The 22,993-nt window shown below is 42.0% G+C and overlaps 1 protein-coding gene across 1 annotated transcript in view; it reads right to left on the bottom strand.

The window, feature by feature from the left end:
- Window positions 1-941: 941 nt before the first annotated feature.
- The window catches only part of slc8a4b (solute carrier family 8 member 4b), a gene marked incomplete at both ends in the record, with an annotated part of 41,058 nt that continues 19,006 nt past the window's right edge, over window positions 942-22,993 (bottom strand). The window contains 6 exons of the mRNA XM_079216319.1: window positions 942-1,318; window positions 4,852-5,124; window positions 5,606-5,705; window positions 6,121-6,156; window positions 6,927-7,051; window positions 9,758-9,864. Coding sequence (XP_079072445.1) covers window positions 942-1,318; window positions 4,852-5,124; window positions 5,606-5,705; window positions 6,121-6,156; window positions 6,927-7,051; window positions 9,758-9,864 — 1,018 coding nt within the window. The remainder of the gene's footprint in view (window positions 1,319-4,851; window positions 5,125-5,605; window positions 5,706-6,120; window positions 6,157-6,926; window positions 7,052-9,757; window positions 9,865-22,993) is intronic.

Here is a 22,993-nt window from a genome sequence, read left to right on the forward strand (position 1 = left end):
CGGAGGAGTGTTTACAGTCTGTAGAGTGCTTGTAGGAAAGGGAGAGTACAGTATGCGAGTGTGTATGTGTGTGTGTGTGTTGTCGGGTGGAAGGACTACTTCGCACAGTGTATTCAAGAAGAGAAGGAAAAAAGACCAATTGTCAGTTTTTATCTTCAAGTTCATGAGCGGTCCTCCACAGCAGATTCACCTGAGGGCCCCAAAAGTGTGTGTGTCTTATTGTGTGTGTGTTTGTGTGAACAGTTGGGGGAAGAGGGCTTGAAAGTAATAAGTCATTGGTCGTATAAGATAGAGTTCAGTGGGTATAACGGGAGGATCCACCAATCCCGTGACAACGAGATAAAGATGGAAAAAGAGAGAGAGAGTGAGTGAGGAGGGGGTGTAGAATAATTTTGCCATCTGTTCTTTTTATTGTATTATTTCTTCATGGACTTCATCCAGACCGTCCTCTAGTTTTGTTGCCTCCAGCCGGCTCTCTCACCTTTTCACTTTTATCTTCCACCCTTGTACTTCTTCATCTTCGTTGTTCTCTTCAGAAGCCGGCTAGGCTAACAGTCCTTGGTGTCTATCTTATCTTTCCTGCTGGTTTGGCAGTTTCCTGGAACAATATCAGCCTTTTATATACTATTAAACAGCGTGCACCACCAGCGGAAAAGGATGATTGAGGTGACAACATCAAAGCGCTCTTTAAAACCGGCATTGCCATTTTCTCATTAATTCTTTCTGTTAAATAATCTCAGTTTAGAGGATTGAAAACGCTGAAACGCTGAAAATAGTTTTGCACAAAATCGGCCCATATTGATCCACCTCTTCTACTCATCTCCGCTCGTCCGGTTCCTTTTTTTATAGACTCCTCCATCTATCCATCCCTCACTCTCTCTCTCTCTCTCTCTTCATATTGGCAGCGGGTCTCTCTCCCTCCCCTCTCCTCTCCTCTCCATTTAAAATGGTAAATGGCAGTAGGCGTCCAGTGAAGCCAGCAGGATGTAAATCAGCCACATGGAGACGAACAGTAGCGACGTTATTATCTTGCATGTCCGCGGTCCGCCCAGCTCGCCGCCAGCCACCGACGCCCGTCGCCGGTACAGCAGTATGAACACACACAACACCGCCATGATGGTGAAGAGGGTGACGGAGAAGGCCAGGTTTCCCGGGTCCACCATGAACACCTGGCCCTTGGAGCGCCAATAGACAGCGGCGATGGTCCAGGCCACGCCGATGCCGAGGAAGACGTTAACGGCGTTGGAGCCAGTGACGTTGCCAATGGAGGCGTCGGCGTACTGGTCCTGGATGGCGGCAACCTTGCTGGCGAATGTGTCTGGATGAGAAAGACGACATTTATACAGTTTAGGGTTTCGTCATCTTAGAAACAGTTGTTGTTTATGGCCTCATTTGTAGGATTCTGAATCTTATTCTAATGTTCTAAAACTTTGTAGCAATTGTTTTAATCGTACACACCAGAACTATGCAATATGAAAACATAAAAACTAGGCAGTAACTGTCAACCTGAGGTAAATAAAAAAAAGTCAGCAACATTATGGAAATAAGTCTCATGAAAATGACTTTTAATGATCTTTTTAATGATTGTAAATGTCTTTCTCACAAGCGACCTCCAGGTAACATTGAATATGAAACAATGCACGTATAGTAGCTTTATCTCACAACCACATACATGACGTGGCACACGTGTACTGTATGCCAAGAGAAACACAAAAGACAAGCAAAAGGGAGAACATGGATGTCAGTATTTATAGAACTAATTACACGTTTAATAGATGAAAAGACAAAGAAAGAGGCAAGGATAAATAATACATACAGATAATTGAGAAAAGCTGCTTGTCAGTAACAATCAGCCAAACTGCAGAGGTGCTAAATGTGCTGAAATGTGAAGCGCTATCTTCTGCATTTCTTCACAATTTTACAATTTTTAATTTTTACTTATTCAAACATCGGATCTGACTGTGGGCCTTGCTTCATTTGCACTCTCCACCTCTGTTGTTAAAGTTCAGAAAAACACAAATCCAGCAGAATAATGTAAATTGGAACAAGCAGAGTGAGCCTCGTAAAACTTTAAAAATGAAATACAATTTGACATTAATCATTTCAAATGTTGGCTTCGAGTTGAACGTAAACACCAAAAGGAGCCCCTGAATCTAGTGATAGCTTTTGTATTTACTTTGATTATTTTGGACAGAAGCATTTGAAATGATTAATGTTACTTTTAAATTATCAGAAAAGCTCCAAGATGATCGGCTGCTTGCCATGACATACATTGTTTTGCAGGAGTCGCTTTTCCAAATAAAGATGGCAAGTACATAGTTTGCATGACCCATAGTCAGCCAAAGTTTAAACCCATGTTGGAAAAACAACATAATTTTCAGTCAGATATCTGTAATTTGACTTTCGTTGTTCCGTTCTGTAATCCGCTGTTGTATATTGGCATCAGCCAGAGACAGAACAGATGTAGGCTTAATTAATGGCGTAAATTGCCGTAGTTGCATATTAGTGGAGCTTTGTGGTGCTGAACATTTGTGCATATATTGGGGTAAAAAACGCAGAGACTCTACAACCGGGTTGGCAGGGAACACCAGGGAAACAGCTGCTAGTTATTCTACGTGTGCCTCAGTTTATTTCTATTCATAGACGGGCTTGTGAGATGAGTCTTCAATTCATCAAACTTTCTTGGGGCGTATGAATCGTAATACCGCTGGTGTGTGTGTGTGTATGTGTGTGTGTGTGTGTGTGTGTGTGTGTGTGTTGAAACACAGGCACAGGAGATTGTGGGTTTGAAGATGTGTGGGTCCTGAAACTGCACATTAATGCTCCACACACAAAGAGACACGACTTACTACTGCTGGCAACACAGACGAAGATTATACCCCGTTTAGAAATCCCATTGTATCATGAACTGTATTTTCACCAGGTTGTGTATTACCTTCCTAAAGACCCAAACAAAACAATACGTGGTATTTTCAGAAACAGTGATACCTGATTCCAGACCTCTGCGAGTAACTGTGCTGTAAATTTAGAATTTCAAATTATAATCCCTCATTGGCGACTGAATAATGTGATCACATTAACGTGTAACACTCTAGGTGGTGTAAGACAGTAATACATTACTTTAAATTTGGGGGGACTGATTTGGGGGGACTGACCCTTTACTACATCTCACTACTGCATTTTATTTTTAGCTTTTCGACTGTTTTTTAATGTTTTTAATGAATGTTCTTACTTGTTTTTAGATCTTGTTTTCTTCTGCATTATGTTTTGAGAAAGCACTTTGAATTGCCTTGTTGTTGAAATATGCTAGTGTGACGACTCTATATCTGCCACTGGCCGTTGTCCTGCAGGTGTGCAGGTGGGCGTGGCAGACAGGGTCGTCAGCAGAGTGGGGACACCTGCGCTCGTTAGGGGCAATGAGATAAAAGGGCCTTGGGTTGAGGGCTCTCACTCTCAGTCATGAGGCACCAGTGGGCTGGTGGTGGGAACGCGGCTCTTACCGATTTGGCAAGTTCAAATAAACCTTTTTTCTGTTAAACCGCTCTTTGTGTCTGTGTCCCCCTTCTTTTTGTCGTGGCCCGGTTTGTGACACTATACAAATAAACTTGCCTTGCCTTACTAATCATGCCCTAGTACAAAGGTAGTCCTGTGCCAATATGAAGACAATCTGTGATCTCTCCAGGATTTGTTCACCACCCACGCAAACCTCCTCAGCGGCCAGAAACATGTAGCAGTTCACGGCGTTCAAGCCTCGGATCAACACTTGTCCTCTAATTGCCTGAATCTGCAAATCTGGTGTAAATTGGCTGGATAATCCCTGAGTGTCTCCTTTGTAATAATGCAGAAAAGCATTATCATGTAAAGGCGGGAAGGGTGCACGTCAGGGAATGGGAAACAAGAGAGGAGAGGAATGCTTCAAGCTTTAAGGAGATCACAATGACACACGTATACTGCACACACAAGGGAGCACACACTCCTGCTGGAAGGTATAATGACCAAAGGGACCTGCCACACAACAACTTGCATCACCTCGACAGAGCAAAAACATTTTCAACCAAACACACCTGGGTACCACAACACACAAGTCAGAATGATGGATGACACAACTGTGAAAGCACAGCATCCAATCAAGAGGAGGGGAGCGAGTGAGGGGCCCGAGAGCAGCAGGCGTAAGAGATAAGTGACGTGAGATTGTTAGACTCACACAGTGAACTATTGTTGGAAAAGACAAATCAAAGAAGGGTGAAAGAGATTCAGATGCAGGGAAAGCAACAAAAAAAAGAACATCAATATTTGACTTGTGATAGGACAAACCCACTGATAATAGATATTGTTGGATGGATAAATGTTTTTATAGCCTCAAAAATCCAACAACATACTGTAATATGGCTGCTGAAGGAATTGATTCAGACCTTGCTTCAAGCCTTCAAGGAGCATGGAGGAGTAGCAAAGGAGCTTTTTCTATAAATCATATGATGGGGGGATAAAACGGCTGATGAGAGGAATGAGGAAGGGAATTGAATTAAAGCCCTGAGACAACGCGTCCCCTCCGGCTGAAGGATCGGTGATGGAGCCGGCGTTTTACAATTCAATTTTTATTTCCAGCGAGCTTACTGAAGGAGGCTGCTATTGAAATCAGATGGAGGAGAGAGGATAAGTCGCCATCTATTATGGGTTTTGTTTGTTTGTCTGTCACATTGGACATTTGTGAAAAATATACATCACATTTTACTACTGCCTTTGTGGGGGACGTTTTTAATGCTTGAATGTTATGTAATATCAGGCAGACAAAATGTGAACTGATTGGCCTCCATCGCTCTGCACACTTATTAAACCACACCCCCAACTCACCTGGCACTGATGTTCCCAGCGCCACAAACACCACAGCTGTCACCGAGTCCTTCAGTCCTATCGTGCAGCCGAAGCTGGACGCCAGATCACCGGTGACCGCCGTCAGGACACCGATGAGCGAGATGGAGACGATGAAGCAGGCCCAGCCGTTCCAGTACTCCGTTGGCGGGACGAAGGCGAACAGAACCTTCCAGAAGACGGTGAGGAAGTGCATGATGTAGTCGAAGCAGGACGGCAGCCGCTCTTCGCCGCTCTCCTCCTCGTCGTCATCTCCTTTGGGTGCGGACGGGAGAGAGATAATTGAAAGAGAGGCGTGAATGGACACAAACTATGCAAGGTTTAAAGTCAAAGGCAGGAGACAGATGGAGCTTTAGCAAGAATGTATCCCGATGCAATAGCATGAAAAACCATCACATTAAATAAAAAGTTACACTGTGCTAGTATACGTTTTTGGGAGTGTTTGTCAGATGGTTGCATAGCTTTGGAAATCCCCACACACTGTTCCAGAGAGGAAAAGGATGGGACCGTGTCCAACCATTTGTTACTTTCATACCCACTGCATACTGTGCAGCTGTGCTGATGTGAGAAAGTAAACTCTAACATCTATAGATCATTTAAATACGTTCTACGTGCTGTCTTGGCGAGCTAGTAATAACCTGCAAATCTAAAACCAGCAGGGCTAATAATTACTATGCTACGTCTCGAAAATAAACTATATTGTGTGTGTGTGTGTGTGTGTGTGTGTGTGTGTTACCTGCACTGACAGTCACAGCATTGACAAACTGCTCCCTCCAGCTGCTGCTTCCCACCACTAAGGCCAGGTTTGTCTTCTTGATCAACTTATCTACTGTACTCTACACACACATAAACCCACACACACCCACATACACAAAGCAAATATGCAAGTGCACACATACCAGGCAGAAAAGGAAAGACACAACCCTCAAGTTGTTACTTCACTCGCATCCACACAGAACAGGGAAAGCTTTCATTTAGCATTATTATCATAACTCAGCTGACAGGCTCTGTGAGGAGAAAGCCCCGCATGGTTTATTATCTAATAATTGAGAGACTACATTTACTGTATATTAGTAATATCAACAAGAGATTTCAAATTAATTCCAGTGTGTGGTCACAATTAAGGATTTCTATATTGGAAAGTGATATTGGACCCAGACACCAATACAGTGATTCACTATTGCATAGCAGCTGATGGAAGAACTAGCATTGCATGCACAAGCAAACTAAAGAGGGACAAAGATAGATAACCTTTTCAGCCCGCCAAAGAAGCGTATTTACTGCTCTCTGCACAGGCGCACACACACACACACACACACACAGACAAAATGACACAAATGGACAAATAAGCAAACGAAATGTGCAACAAAAATATGATGGTTACATTTTCAAGACAAAAACTGAATCACAAATTAGAGACAAACTCATGTGGAAATGAACAGAATGAAAATAAAACAACACACAAAGCATGACCATTACAGCGTAATGAAAGCTGAATGTGAGAATGTTTATGCTGCATACATGAAATGTCAAGTTTTCTGTAATGATCCATGGCTGAATTAGAAACTGATCAAATTTGAAAAGGCATTACGTTTAGTATACAATATTTATGACACGACAAAGCCAATATATTTTCTAATTTGCTGGATGAATGGTCTACCAACAACTTTCCTTCTTCTACGGCCAGCTTTGTACTGAAACAAGACGACCGCTCACTTTGAATAAATTATTCGCTTTCTTTTACATGTCTGCTATCAAAATGACGAGCAGCTCGTCAGATGGTCCATTACATGCTAACAAAATTAATCATTCATCCTTCGGGCCGTGGCACTTCCCTTCAAACTGTGTTAGATCCAATTTGTAATTTAAATCAGTTGACTTTTAAAGTTGAAATTCAATGTGGCTGATTTGATGGCTGCCAAACTGTTGCTTATTGTTATTTAAACGTGACTGGTGAAGTATTGTGCAGATCTTTTAAAATACAAAATGAAAGGGAACACTTACATGGACACATGCACAAATGTCAATATAGCATGTGCAGGAGTAAACACACTTACCTTAAACTCGTAGGACTCTTCTATGATCACTTCTACTTGGGTGTTTTCGCCCAGAGTGGGACAGCCCATCTTGGCCACTTCCTCCTCCTCCGCTCCCACCAATGGCTTGTTCTCATTGGAGTCACCTGGGTGACCACAGAGAGGAACGGGTCAGTGTTGCCAGTACGGTTAAAGGAACCCAACTATAAGCAGTAATTTGCAGTCACTTACAGTCATATACATTAACTTTGATTTAAATGTAGGCCTCAGCGCCAGTGTATCATTTCCTATGATGAATAAGGCATTATGTAGACCTTCACTCATCAGGTTTGCCTCACTTTAAGTAATAAGTGTCCATAACAGTGAATATTCTGCATGCTGGAAGATTTCAACTCATTTAGCAAATTACTTGGAACGCATCTTACCCCAAGAAAATGTATGCAAAAATATTGAAGGAAAGTTGAGTCATATGGGATATTTCGGCTCTTAAATCCTCCAGAGAGACAAAAACTGCCTGTTTAATTGAGTGAGACATTTATAAAGTGTTCAGATGGATAATGCTGCAAAGTGAGGAAGAGCAATGGAATTCAAACTAACATCTAACGTGTCACTGCTCGACTTTCATACATGGAGACATTGAGATCTTTGCTGCAAATCAAACCTAAAGCTTTGTGGTAAAGGTGCACAATTCAAGATTGTTTGCATTTCGATTGCATCTCAACGGCTCTCAACATGAAGACGTTCCTCCACTTTATCTTTATACAGCGAATATTTGTTTGCTGCTATATTTATGCTCTGAATTGTGAATATTGCTCCTTTCATTTTGCAATTGTGCAAAACTCCTTACAGTTGTAGAATTGTCATGCTGTATTTATGCATTCAGCTTTTGCCTGGCATTTTAACTGAAATCATATATCATGCCGTTTTTAATTTGTCTGATTTTGCCAGAGCAGCAGAAATTGTTTTTATAATTGTGCTGGCGTATCGTTTGTAGACTGTGTGCAAGCAGTTGTAAAAGTCTATAATGCAAATGGTAATATTCAAACACTGATGTGCCACACAGAGGATATAAGCGTCCCATGTCATTACAAATATGAATACCCTTGTGGAACTTATATTTTCACCCATGAAACTTACTTTCTATCTCTCCATTACCATATGTTCCCCCACTCATCCATATGTCTCCTCCCTCCCGCGTCACACTCAGTGACAGTCATTAATGGAGTCAGCTGTTATCAGTGTAGACCTGCCCTAATTGAAAAGCAGTGTACAGGATGTGCGTGTGGCTCAGTGTGTTTCTCTGCGTGAATGTCAGTCCACTTGCCACGGGACGGTCGTTATTAATCCAATTATATTTCCTCTGTAATGAAACATGCCACAGGCTGTTGGCTCTCCATGACTGACATTGAGAGTGGAGACCTTTAGTCCACCAGGTCTGCAGCACGTTAGCAGAGAAGCATCGTCTTTGTCTAAAAAAGGAGCGTTCAGGCACAGTATTGAGTGTTGCTCATCTGTGTTTTGGCAGAACCTATAGCGCGAGTAATGGTGAGTGAGGCTATAGGTTTATGCTTAGTGTCCCATTAATTTGGTGCATTCTGGCCATGAATTTGATTCCTGGCAAAGGCACTAATTTAAGCATGAAAAGTAGAGAATAAAATGTGGTGTGGCGCATAATTCATAATCCAAACTCTTACAATCCAGTATCTTGCTTGTGTGACATAATGTCTGCACAGATTATTAACACTGCCCACACAATCTAATTCAGAAACTACAATATTCTTCCAAGCATGGGAAATGCATATGATTTAAAAGTAAGAATATATTTATATATATTTTTCTGCCTGCGACCTCTTGTATGGATCCCAAACGCCAGGTTGAGAACCAGTCCATTAAAGGTTCGATGTGTGTTAGTGATTTTGTTAATGATACAAATTGCGAACGCATAGTGCTGCAGGGGGGCATAATTAAGCGAGGAAGAAAAATAAATAATAAAAGAAAGAAAGAAAAGGGGTGCAATGACACAATGTCTTTGTGAAAAGTGAAAAGGACTCAACGAAAGTTACTCCAGATACCTTTTTGTCTTTTCTGTCATCTTGTACATTTTCCATCTTGTGGAACTTCAACAGGAATGTCAAAGCAGAACAAGCTGCGGAAATTACTTATTGACTGTCAGCGCTGGCTCTCTTTAGCCTTAAGTCACCTGGCAAAGATTAGCTGTCTGCCTGATGTAATGAGCCTTTTAAAACTTCAGCTAAAGCTTCCTACGGTCTTAAAAAGTTGAAGGGCTGAGATGTGAAGGGCTCTGAAAGTGGGAAATGACGGTGAGGAGGCGAAGCCTAATCAAAACAGGTCATAAGGCCGGAATTAACTGCAAATTGTATTACATTTGGTCTCTTACTGCAGAATTAGGACCAGAGTGCACTAGTGCAGTGGTTTCAGACACAAATATAGAGGCTTCCTGGCTAATAAATAAACAATATATATGTATGTATATTGTAATTGATTGGACCAAACACTGATTGTGTTTGGAAGCTGTTATTTTGAAGACACCTCCCAGCTTCAGCCCAGTGTTCTTTAAGTCCTTCCACGTCCTTGGTTCAAAGTTAAATGTTTCCCAAGTTAATCTGACTTCAGATTGGTGGTTTCCGACAATCAATGTAAGTCTGACACTGTGTATAAAAGAAGTGCAGGAGGCCGAGACTTAAATAAAGGCTCCTTTCTGTCTGTCACTGTGTTTCCTCCTTCTTGCTTCTAGATGTTGTCTGTGAACACACACACATACGCACTCACACACACACACACACACACACACACACACGCGCACACACATACAAACACACAGAGACACTCACCGTGTTTCTGCCCTATCTCCAACAGAACAGGCTCTCCCAGCTCGACGATGAAGTTCTTGTTCTTCTCGTACTCCTCATCATCAATTATCCTCACCTCGATGATCTTCCTGTTAACAAGGGAAGAGAAGGATGAGACTCAATGGGTGTATCCTAGATAATTAACCTTCTTAGTTTCACGCTCTCCCTCCTAATAAGGGTTTTCATAGCTAATGTGTTCAGAGGGGTCCATTAAAACTGGGAGCGTCTCACCCGTCAGAATATAATCAGACAGGAGGTCATTTCAGCTGATGCTACATGATCTCCTTACTCTCAAAACCTATTAGCTAACCTCAAGTAACAACTACGATACAGCACAAAAAATGAACATCATTATGTTTGCAGTCCTCTATTTTCTCTTGAAGATGATGACGAGTCTCTGAATAGAGAAAGGTTGAAGCCCAAGTTGACATTATGGGCTGCTTTCTTTCCCCTTACAGGCTATCTTGCATATGATCAAGTTTTTCTCCACTTGACAGTGATGCAATGTTCAGCACCGCCACAGTTGAGATATTTTCAGACTTTAGAAGCACCCGGAGAAAAGCCCTAATGCAGCGGAACGAGTTATGAGGCGATGCGTATACCGCAACCTGACCTTAACAAGTAAATTGGAAAAAGAAAGCTGTGGGTATATTTTTTTTAAAGATAGCAGTTCGAGCAGTGTCTCGGTAGACTGAGGAAAAAAGACGAGACAGCATTGTTATTAGATCTGTCCAAATTTACAGACAGAGAATCCTTTAATGTGAACTTTTATTGGAAGGTTTTAAATAACGCTTCACTGGACAGAAAGGTCAAGGATATTTAACATACTTTTATTTGTCAATCTATCATTTTAAGATAAGAGCATTTGGAAAATGTGGAAAGATGGATGTGTGTCAGTCTGAAGGACACAAGAGTTGGCAGCATTTATGAATTAGCTGTTAATTTCTAATTAACTGTCTAATTGGTGCTGGTATGCAACTTTGCTATTATCTGATAATGTCTTCAGTATGAAATAAAAATAGGCCTAAAAAATCTAATGCCAAAGTGTCCAGGGCACAAAAATGTTCCCGATGTGTTAGTTTTGGTCCTTCTATGTGTAAATCACATCTGTTTGGTCTCCTTCTGGTCTGTTTCACCTAGAGTATATCATCTTCATCTCAAAAAACCCTCTGTGTCTGACAGACAAAGAGGAAGAGCGCGTGTTCATTTCCACCTGGTTGTGTCATCATATGCTTCACTGTCAGCCATGTTGGCTCTGACACCACAAATAGTCTTCGGCTCACCAAAGACAAGCCGGAGGGAGAAGGGGAACGTGAGAGCGGTGAGCTGTCAAAGGTGAGCTGTCACAGCAACATAGGGATAAAACTGGCTGGATTTGCTATTTCCAGCGTTGCATCAGGTTGAACGGCCAACTCTCAGCAACAGAAAAGATGTGAAACAAGAAAGGGGGGGAAAAAGTACATGCATATCCATTTAGTGGAGCGCAGGTGGGGAAGGACAAATTGAAACATCTGATTTATTTTCTTTAATCATTCCCAGTCATCTGTCTGCAGTAACATGTTAACTGAAAGGGAAAGATTGACAGGTGTAGCAACAGCAACTACAGGGTTAACGTGCTGCCAGCTGCCAGTGAGCTGCGGGAGGAAAGACAGAAGTAAGAGAACGGGGACTGAGAGGAGTGTGAGTAATGCATGGACTCCACTGAGATGTGGAGGGTTACGACTCAATACACACCGAGTTCTCTCAGGGGAACAAGACCCCTCCACCCCCCTCCCCACACACACACACACACACAAACTCATAATACCTCCAACGGTCAGGAACATGCACACAGTGGATATGTACACTTGTGCTTTTCATGCTGCACATCATACACATTACGCAGTCTGTGGTTTGTATGAACACCCCCTCCCCTCCCCCGCCCCACCTCTCGCTGATGCCCACGCTTCACTAGTAACACACAAACCCACACCCACGCACAGACAATCCAGTACAAAAACATGATACCTGTGAAAACATGTTCCTGTTAAACACTTGGGGGATTCATAAACATATGTATTCATTAATTCAGCCAATTTACACATGCAGACAACACGCACACACATGCACACACACTGACTGCAGTGCTTTCATTATTCATAGGTGGTACTGGCTGTTGCAGCGCTTCCATCTGTGCCCTCCTCTCTCCATCTCCATCTCAGCCCTCATCCCTTCTCCTTCAGCCCCCTCAACTTCCCGTTATCACATAAACACTGTCCTATTTTATGCAAATGTTCCATGCATTTTATTTTATAAACAACTTACTTTGCTCATGGTCACTGGAGGCCAGAGTCTATCCCAGCATCTGTCTAAAATTATACATGCCTGTAGGTATTTAACTCTGCAACAATATTGGTCCTGAGGCTATCACTGTTGATCCCGGGCCTAGTGTGTGTCTTTTTGAGGACAGTAGATGTTTATGAAGCTCTGGCTTGAGATACCAAGCATTTTATTTCGGTTACAGTTTATTTCACACTGTGAAAAGGACACTTAGTCCAGTCCAGAAGACTGGGTGACATTAACACAGCAAATGCCTCAACAGTAAAAACACTCTCCAACTTGACCTTCTTTTCTGTGAGAGCAGTGTGGCTCTAGAGATGGCAATGTAATTCTGAGATAACTCTAGGATGGATTGCCATTAAATTCGGTTCAGCTAGTCATGGCTCCCAAAGGCTGAATTCTAAAGACTCGGGTGATCCCCTGACTTTTCCTCTCGCACCATCATGAGGCTGACATTTAAAAAGTTTTGAGTGAAATGTTTGAACAACTGTTGGAATTTGAAAAGTGTTACCCACCTGCAAAACTAATGGGATTCCCATTGATGTTTTCCAACACGAGTGTGCATAACTCATAACTGCATATCTGCTACACTTCTTCTACATGCCCTCCTGCCTTCATGAAATACATAGACACACCGAAAAACAATTCATTATTTGCCTTATTACATTTCTCCCTCTGTCTCTCTGTCTCGCCTTCTCCCTAGATTTCTATACCTTGTTACTTTTTGACACCTGCTCCCCAGAAAGTTCCTCTGTCAAACAGCCTCAATGCCCCGCTCTGTCAACAGACAGATACACACATCCCAAGTTCATGACTGAAAAGACTGAAAAGAGGGCAACAAAAGGTATTGTTGATTGAAAAGCCCGAAACAGAATCAAGTTGGCTATGAATCAATTTAATGGATAAGTTTCATATTGCCGCAGAGTGTGTGTGTGTTTGTTTGCATGTGTGGTCCTGAAGTTCTTACAGAAGTGAATGATTGAGCGACACTTTGATTTGATTAGCTGAGACCTCATCGCATTACTTAATGGACACAGACTCTCTTTATATCTCTGTCTCCATCTCTTTTTTCTATTTTCTTCTGGCTCCAGTTCTACTTTTGATTTGCAACAACTGGAAGCTATGTGTGTGTGTGTGTGTGTGTGTGTGTGTGTGTGTGTGTGTGTGTGTGTGTGTGTGTGTGTGTGTGTGTGTGAGACATGGCATTTTAGAGAACCACAGTAGTAAACAACTCATTTTCTTGAGTGAGGTTGATTTATAAACACACTCCAGTTTTACCGTTTCTGCTTCCGGCGGAACCTTTTAAATCTCTCTCTCTCACACACACACACACACACACACACACACACACACACACACACACACACAAACACAGAGTAGTGAGAGAATTCCCGCTACATAGTAAAATTGAGATGATAAAAATGTTATAGTTGAAAGTGTAAAACTTGAAAAGCAATGCAAGCCACAAGGTGGTTGTTTTCCTTAAGCAAAGCCCTTCTGCTCTTTAAAGGCAGTGAGAACGATTGAGAGGAAGAGGACGTGCATCTTCTTCAGCTGAACACCAGGATTGTGATAGTCAAAAAAACATCACACATACCCGATAACATTTACCTTGATGATACTTGATGATACTGACGGTGTATGTGTATATGTCGTTAATGCACTGTGAACTGCAGGCTGCCAGCTCAAGCATCTTTTCAGTGTGATTTCGCTCATTTGTTCGTGAACTATAGTTCTGAATCTTCGGATCTGGCGTTTTGTTTTTTTGGAACCAAAGATGACACAAGTTCGGAAAACCGAATATGAGACTTTTAGGCGCGTAAAAAAAGTTACATTTAAGTTTCATAACCGTAAAGCACATTGTGTTAAAGTTGTAAGGTGATTAACATCGACCAGTCTCCTGAGACCTGAGAAAGCCAGGTCCATTAGAATGGAGCCATGCTCTAAGTATACCCTATTTAATTCTAAGTGAAACATTAATTTACCAAATGAACATCATTTAATGATGTCTACTGAGGTAATAAATGCGTCCAATGCATTTTTTGTGTTAAGTTATTCCTACTAAATATGAAGTACCTGCACTTCAGGACCAACGTTTGTGTTTAGTTTGGGCATTCTTGACTTAATATTCTCAACTTTTCTTTTCAACTTATGTGTGCACACGGCCCTGCAGTCTCATGCGCTTTAATGTGGATCGGGGGGGCTGAAAGAAAATCTTCATTCTTCTCATCTGAATGGTAGCAACACGAACAAAACAATTTAAGGGAGTCCAACTGAGAGAGTAGGAGAGAGGAAAAAAAGCTCTCAGGGGAGAGCTATTACCCGTCTTAATGATATTATGGAACGCCTAATGAGAAACAACACAAAACACACACAAACTGTCTCCCACATAAACACTCATGCTAAGTGGTCTCCAGCTGTGGTGGGTAATAAAGTTGCATCTCGGGTGTGTGTGTGTGGGTGTGTGTGTGTGTGTGTGTGTGTGTGTGTGTGTGTGTGTGTGTGTGTGTGTGTGTGTGTGTGTGTGGGATGACAGAGATGGATAGGTGCATGAGATGATTTGAGATTTGAGGAGAGGGACAGAGGAAGATATGAAGCGGGGGTAGTAGGCTGTGATAGAGAGACGGTAAGAGAACAAGGACAATAAGGTAGAACGTGGCAGACGAGGAAAGGTGTGAGACAAGTGAAGATGAAGGGAGAGGAAAAAGAGACAAACTGAGAAGAGACGGTAGGAAATGAAAAGACAGAGGTTCCCCCTAAGTCATGGCACAAGTGAGCCTCAGATGGTCAAACACGTGGTTGACCGTTTGGTTCTCCACCAAAAGGGTATCGTAAGAGGGGGATTTATTTCCAGGGCCTGTGAGCTCTTCATTCACATCATGCCACATTCAGGGTATTTTAGGAACTAATAATTTATAGTTGTTGGCTCAGCTGTTGCATGGCTGCTCCAGATGCTACTTTAGGGTACACTCACATTAGAAACGTTTACTAAATAGACACAAACAATTCGGGGGTGATATTCTTTTGAGAAATAACTGAAACTTTATGTATTGCTTACATGTATTGTTACTTCTTTTTTTTCAGAATTTACAAGAAGACGCATACAGTTCAGATTACAATGTTGACATTTCAAGCATATAATATTTGTCAATCAAAATACAAAACTTTTTCAGTAAAGTTGTTTTTTACCTGCACGATAAAGGGACATACTGTATCAGGGTCACTCTATTCAAGGATTGTAATTGTTTATTTTGTATATATAATTTAAAAAAAGCTTTAATATATCTCTAGACAATATAAATCTCTTAAAGTGCAACAAATATTAGCCTCATTTTATTTGCTTATCTTGTGTTTCAAAAGACTGTGTACTGTGACTGTGTGTATTGATCTTCTCTTTAAAATATTGTTCGGGGATTTTTGTTTTGTGATCTCACTGGCGATGCCCCTGAATGAACCTTCGAATGCACAACATGGCCCGATTACGGATGACACATCATGCCGTTGATGCGTGAAACCCTAAATTTAACTATAATCCAATTACTGCAGAAGGGGCATCAATTGTATTGTGGAACAGCCATGATGGGGGAAATATAAAATCCAGCTTCAATCCACCCAAGTAGTGGATATCATCCCTCAAACCCAGCAATGAGGCGAGAGAGAGCTTCCATTCACCAGCCCAATCTGTAAACCGCCTCTGCAGGCATCCAGGAAGCAGAGGAAGAAGCGTTAGAAGAGAGGGATGGGATGAAGGAATTCGGGCGGTATGGAGGATGTATGGTTGGCGTGGAAACCATGCAGTGGAACTACCCACAAATCACAGTCGCTTTTATACACCATATATGTTGCACATGCCTGAGTGTCCTCTGATAGCACGCATATACATGCAAGCTAATGTCTTCCCATCTGCATGATTTGATGTACTGTAATCTACTGTACTGCTATCCACTGGGAACAGAAGAGAGAGAGAAAGAGAAAAAAAGGATTGGAGCAGAGGATAGAAGAGGATGAGAAAGAATAGGCAAGTGTAAAAGAAGGAAGTGATAACCAATAAGAGACAACTTGAAATGTAGGGCAGAGGATGAGGGGATGATATATACAAAAAGAAGGAGAAGGGAGAAGAGAATGAGAGATAAATGGCATGCGCCATGACAGAAGAATGAGTGGAAAAGGAAAGAGCAAGGAAAGGAAGATCAGAAAGAGAAACAAGGACGCTAAGGAGGTTTGATCTTGTCGCCCACTGAACGTTAGCTGAGAAAGCATGAACGCACTACATGTTGGACAGAGGGGAAACGCAGAAATGATGAGAGATGAGGTTTTTGAACTGAATGCGTTGGCAGGAAATGCGCTCCAGTAGCCAACACTGCACGGACCAGTCTATGGAAAAGAGTCCAAATTGGTCATTGATTAGTTTTTTGACCACAATATCCTCCTTTGTTGCCCGAGGTGAAAGTGCCGGAACTCACTTCAAATATCATTTAGTTTCATTAGGAGAAACTTTATATACAACAGACAAATCATTTTACGTGCATCAAGTCATCAATTCCTTTGAGCACATGTCAGGGGGTTATTCCACAGAGGCCATGGAGTGGCTGAGCCCATGCAAATGCAAATGACCTCCAGCACTCCCTGCTGGAGCCCCAGTGACGATGCAGCGTGGCTGTTAGAGTGGTGAAAGGCAACTGTAATCTGCATATTTGTATTGTTTCAAGTGCCATATTTTGAGAAATGTATATATTCCTCTGATATGTTGATGTCAAGTGCTTCTTGTCTCTGCTGCGTTATGTGATGTGCTCTCTCATTCTCAGCCCTGTGTGTGCGCTACTCAGAGGATCTCAAGAGGACAAGAACTCACAATTTTCAAGAGCAATATTTAACGGAGGAAAAGAAGCAGGGAGTGTGTGGGCAATAAAAACTAAACATGCACATTGGTATTTATTGAACAGCGTCTGCATTTGTGCGCATACGTGTGAATCACTGTGTATCTAACCTAAACACATCATTAACAACTTTTTATCTTTTGCATATTAAATGCTCTGAATGTGGTTCACACCGACAGTATGGAGGGTTTGGATTGAAGGCTTAGCTGAAGATTTGAGGCTTATGACTTCAATAATATGAGACAGACTGACAGCCATGGCATCAACCCAGACTCCCTCAGCTAATTTTACACGCCACTTTGCCCTCCCTGTGTAATTTCTGTCCATTTAAAAAAAGGAAGGAGTATGGCGGGATTGTGATCAGCATGAAAGGGTTTTGGGTAAAGAAGAATCGCAGCGCACAGTTTGCCTCCGAAGGGAATAGCCCGACCTCACGAGAGCGCATGAATCAGATGACAGTGTTTTGATGTGGCTTGTTCATCATAGGTCAAGGGTCTGACCAAACACTGCGACTTTATGTAATAGTTTATGTAACAGCTTGTGTTGGCAGCCATTTTGCATCTTTCCAAGGAATCGCCGCATAGATTTCACATCTGGAAAATGTTGTGCGCTCAAGGAAACAGTGAATCTTAACCCGAACGGGGTAACAACTAGCTTGTTAGGATAATAATTATTCCTCCTTCGGGCATGAGATACAGGCAGCTGTTACATTGTGAGAAGCGAGCTAAAAATGAAGTCACTTTTTCACAGATACTATATCACCTTTCCCGCATTTGTCAAATCTGATGTTAATTGGCTTTGCAGCTGCCGTGCATTTTATTTTCCCCATTTTTTATAAAAATTTAAACACGGTACATTTTTATAGACACATTCTGTCTTTAAAATGTACCGACTTGACTTTCACATGCAATATTAATGCCCTTTCGACTAACTTCTTGGCCTTTTTGTAACGTATAAATGTAAAACTTGTGCAGAGCATCCAGTACGTAACATTAACCTCAGACTCTTCAGCTTGGAGCTGCGGTTCGGCGGTTGCTAAGGAATGACCGAAGTACATAATGGCCACCCTGCTTTCCCGATGTTGTTGTTGTGTTTCACAAGAAGTTGTTTAAACGTTACGGCTGCCAGTTCAGCCTTCCCCCATCCGCAAACCCTTTTAGCAGCTTTTAATTATACATCAGCTGTTTTACAGCAGAGAGATGCACAGAGAGATGGCGAGATGGGAAACAGGAAAGATGAGAGGAGAATGGTTTGAGAGAGCGAGAGGGAAAAAAAGGTATTGAAAATGAAGAACAGGGGGATAAATAAATAAAGAAACAAGCCAATAATTGCAAGGATGATTGATGAGTTGGTCTAGAGGGACGAACAGATGGAGAGATTAAAGCCAAAGATGCGGCGAGTAAAATGAAAAGGAAGACTTTCGGAGAAAAAGAGGGATGAAGAGAGTAGAAAGAGAGGGAGAACAAGTAAAATCACACAGATAAATAGCCAGAAAGAGAGACATCACTTAATCTTAACTATCCCTTGTCCATTCTCCATCTTTATCTCGGGTGAAATGATGAAAAACAAGCAGTGTTGAAGACAAACACACAAAGAGAGATGAATAAGCAACGGCAATCGTCCTTCCCCCTCTTTTGTTGTCATCCCCTGTTCTTTCATCCCCCTCCCCTCTCGCTTTCCCTCTCATCTCGTCTGTTCTCATGTATGTTTGAACATTTCCCATCATATATTGATGCTCTGGTCAAATGGGGAGCTGCCATGGAGAACCAAGCTGTTTGAGGAATGTCACATAGAGAGCATCTGTTTCACTTACCTCCATGTTGTTTGAGCGGACATCAGGTTCAGTTTAAGCAGTTCAAAGGTTAAATTCATCTTACTCCACACAATAAATACATATATTCTTCATCAGCTTGTCACAAATCCTCATTGCAACTATATAATGTTTGAGTGAAATATGCAAAACCCATTTTTATGGCTGCATGGAAACACAAAACGAGTCTCGATGTCTAGATAGGCGTCACTTTCCTAAACCACGCAGAATCTGATGCATCTTAAGTATCTTAGAAAGCCATCTTAGTGGTGCATAATCTTGAGCAATGTTTCAAATAAATGATCACAAACCACTTGACACACAGTAAGCCGGAAGCATTTATGGCCCCTGGAGTGTTCGGGGTCATTGGGCACTTTGCCCAGTTGGTAATCCGGCCTTGATCTACACAAGAATGTGAAGTAAAGTGCAGTGTGAGATTGTAAAGGCCACTGTGTGATCAAGGGTTAAAGGTCAGTAGTACAGAAGATGAACGTAGTCAGCGGTGACAATCTGCCGCATGTGTGTAGTGACACCTGGGTTTGATTGACTGGCATTAGCGGCTCAAGGTGAGGGACTTTCGGCAGTGGGATGTATATATATCGCCATGCCAAGTTTGCAAGTGGCTGCTTGCCAAAAGCTTTCACTCACACAGACTCACTCCACCCAATTCTAATTCTCTGCCTGCCCCTGGCACAGGAGAAATGACCACTCTCCGGCCAGGGTGCCAACAGTTGGCCGTTCTCCTCATGCATTGTTCCTTTCTCTCTTCCTCCTGTCCTATTTGTTCTGCTTTCCTCCCTCTAGCCATCATTTGCTCTCATTCTCTGTCTTCCCACCTTCACCTGCCCTTTCTCCTCCCTTTTGTTGTTTTCTCTAAGCAATTCATCTGTCTCTCTCTCCCCACAAATCTGTCTCTCCGTCTTTCTGTCTGTCTCACACGCCTCCTTTGATTCATTTAACTTCTTCCTCTCTTTCTTCCTCTCTCTCTCTCGTTCCCATCTACTGCCCACCCCTTAGTCTATTCATCTTTTCTCTGACACCTTCACTCTTCTCCTGCGTCCCCTTCATCTGTCCAGCTGTCTTTTTCTATATCACTCACCACACACACACACACACACACACACACACACACACACACACACACACACACACACACGCACACACACACACACCACAACAACAACAACTGTGTTTATACCCTGGAGGTCGTGAGAGGGTTTTATCATCGGCCATCAGGGGAAATTAGCGTAATGTGAATGACCCACAAACAAATAGTACTGTGCATCAAGTGATACTGTAATAGAGCTGAAAAAAATAAAAAAGATTTTGCGGCTGCATTCTGTACCTTTATTAATTATGATTAAGGATGTGCCTTGTTTGTTTAACATCAATAAAATACTTAAGATTTGAGGAGTAACAGAGGCTATATCTTGGTAAACAACAGCACTTTAAGAAAAAGCAAAGTGACACAATAATACCGTGCTTGGGTCTTGTCTCAGGCTACAATCGGTTGGATGTGGCCATTAGTTTCCATCCAAATTCAGTGCAAATGTAGATTTATCACAAAAAAGTTGGTAAAATAAGCTTATGGCTGCTGAAGAAATCCATAATCGGGAGCCATGGAGTGCACTGATAACTGCTTAAAGATAGCTGGCCTGTGCTGACCTTTTAAAAGCGTAGACCAGACTTTTTTAAGCCTTGTTTTTTCCCTGCAAATACATATTGTTCAAACTTCACCTAATATTAATGTATGTTATACAGACACACAACAGAAAAAAAGAGAATTTATAGGAAAGGATGAGGACAATGATGAAGTGAACAGTGATAAAGATAGAGGGCAAACGATGAAGGGGTAAGAAGAAGCGATGCAGCAAAAGAGGTGAGAAAGAACGGATGGGTAAACGATAAGACGGCGAGGGATGATATATCATCCAGTAAAATGAAGAGGAAGATGGAGAAGATATCTGTGAAGGGAAGAATAAAAGTGAGGAGACGACAGGGCGGAAAGATAGATGGAGCTGAGGTGGAGGGCAAAGAGAGATTAATAAGAGAGAAGAAGGATAAGTGAGAGACAGATGGATGTTGAGGAAAGAGAGGCAGAACAGGGCAGAATATGACGATGGACATGAGGAGAGTTGAAGGAAGAAAGAAGGATGATACAGGGAACGGATGAGGCAAAAGGAGGGACCGCAAGATGAAAGAGACAATGAGTTAAATGAAGTCAGATGGGGAGAAGAAGAGCTGTATTGGAAAGAGTACCGAGAGGGAGGGTGAGGGATGGGAGTTGCGATGGAGAGCTTGTGTGAGTCACATAGTCTCCTCCGCAAGCTATTAGTGATTTAATCACTCTGACATCACTGAGTGTGTGTGTATGTGTGTGTGTGTGTGTGTGTGAGTGTGTGTGTGTGTGCGTGTGTGTGCGTGTGTATCCATGTGTGTGCGTATCATACCAGATTACCCTGAGCTAGTGCAGTCAGGAACTGGCTCATCACTTTTCCACAGCAGCGTGCATTCATTATGTCGGAGTCGGGTTTCTTAATCTATGGGCTGAGATCCAAAACAGGTCGCAGTTTGTCACTGGTGGGACTCTACTGGACTGATGGAGTTACAGATTTATGTCTTCCGTGAGGCTGGGAAACTAAATAACTAACCTAATGTGACAGAAGGTAATATTGTGTTGACTCAGCAGTAGCACACTACATTTGAGACTTGAAGACTTAGAGGAAAGAATGCAGTGTAATTGCAGTCTAAAGGCCTGGTCACATCAGAAATTGCAGACATTTGGCAAAATATGTTTATATAAAGAGAATAGTTGCCTTTTGTTAAAATCGCTAAAAGTCTATTTAACTGTGGTGAACTTTGACCTGCAAATTCAAATTGTTAACCGATGGCAAGCAGTCACCACCGTGCTGACCTTTCAGGGAACAGAGAGTCCCAGAGTACAGCTCCCGGTTCTCTGTTCGCAAAATAGAAAGAGTCTCAGAGAGTTATTGTGACTGTCCTGGCTGAATAGCATGTTAGCAGTAAGACACAGTAGTCCTGCGAGTTATCACTTTGTCTCTAAACCTTTAGGCCCAAACATTGATGTTGTCGTCGCCACTTTCGAGGCCTTAAGAGTGAATTATAGAATCATAACCAGATGTCAAAGGTCGCTGCCAAAATGCAATACAGCATGAATGACTACTAGCTCAAAGTACTTCTCTGCAACGCAACCTACTTTAGAACCTGAATGCAACACCGAGAGATTATTTCAGTTATTTTAGTGGCAAAGTATAGCTATGGAATAAGCACACTGTAAATTACACACCAGTGATTGAATACTGTTATTATCATCACCTACAAGAATAAAAAATGCCTTTAGAGACAAAAAACCCACTTGATTGCAACTGATTGCTACACCTACTGCCAGTTTTAACAATCAGAATAGGTCTCTTATTTGTTGTAAAATATGAGTATAAATGTATAAGTGTTTGGTGAACCCTGCCAACGCCAGACAGTCTGAGGATGCGTTCTCATTTCACTTCATTAGTATGGTACTGCCATCCGAGCAGCATCCAATCATGCACAAACAGAGGTCACTGCTCTAATTTAATTTAACAAAGCCCTCGAACCAATCTAAGGGTATATGGTTATAATTGTTGTGCCCTGCATACAGTACATCAGCGGAGGAAAAGAGAAGGCAGATAAACATTAACTCTCCAAGAATTATCCACGTTGTGAATAGAGAGAAGAATAAAAGTGAAGAACTAATAGATTGTTATCGTTTGTTGGTCGGACAAAACAAGCGAACAGAAGACGTCACCTTCAAAGCTGTAATGGGGAGTTTCACTATTATCTGACCCTTTATAGACCAAGTACTGAATGGAATAATCGTGAGAATATGTGGCAGATTAATCGGTAAGGATAATAATCAAGGGTTGTGTTGCATACGCCTCACAGTTAAGGACTCAGTTGTGTATAGGATGCTTAGCCTCTGACACATCTCACGTCTCATTGTGTGTGTTGCTTTGGGGCACAGAGAAGAAAGAGGGCACTATTCTCCCAGCACAAATACAACTTAACCTTCCAGCCTCTTTCAATGGCAGATGGTGGAATGAGTGAAAAAAAACACTTCCCACATATTTATATTAAACATGAGCATTCTGTGGTTTATAGGAAACCTGGTCTTTTAAAAACAAGAGCAGTGGTGTGAAACCACTTTTTTGTTTATAG

This window comes from Taurulus bubalis, assembly GCF_910589615.1.
Source record: "Taurulus bubalis genome assembly, chromosome: 3".
Taxonomy (NCBI): Eukaryota; Metazoa; Chordata; class Actinopteri; order Perciformes; family Cottidae; genus Taurulus; species Taurulus bubalis.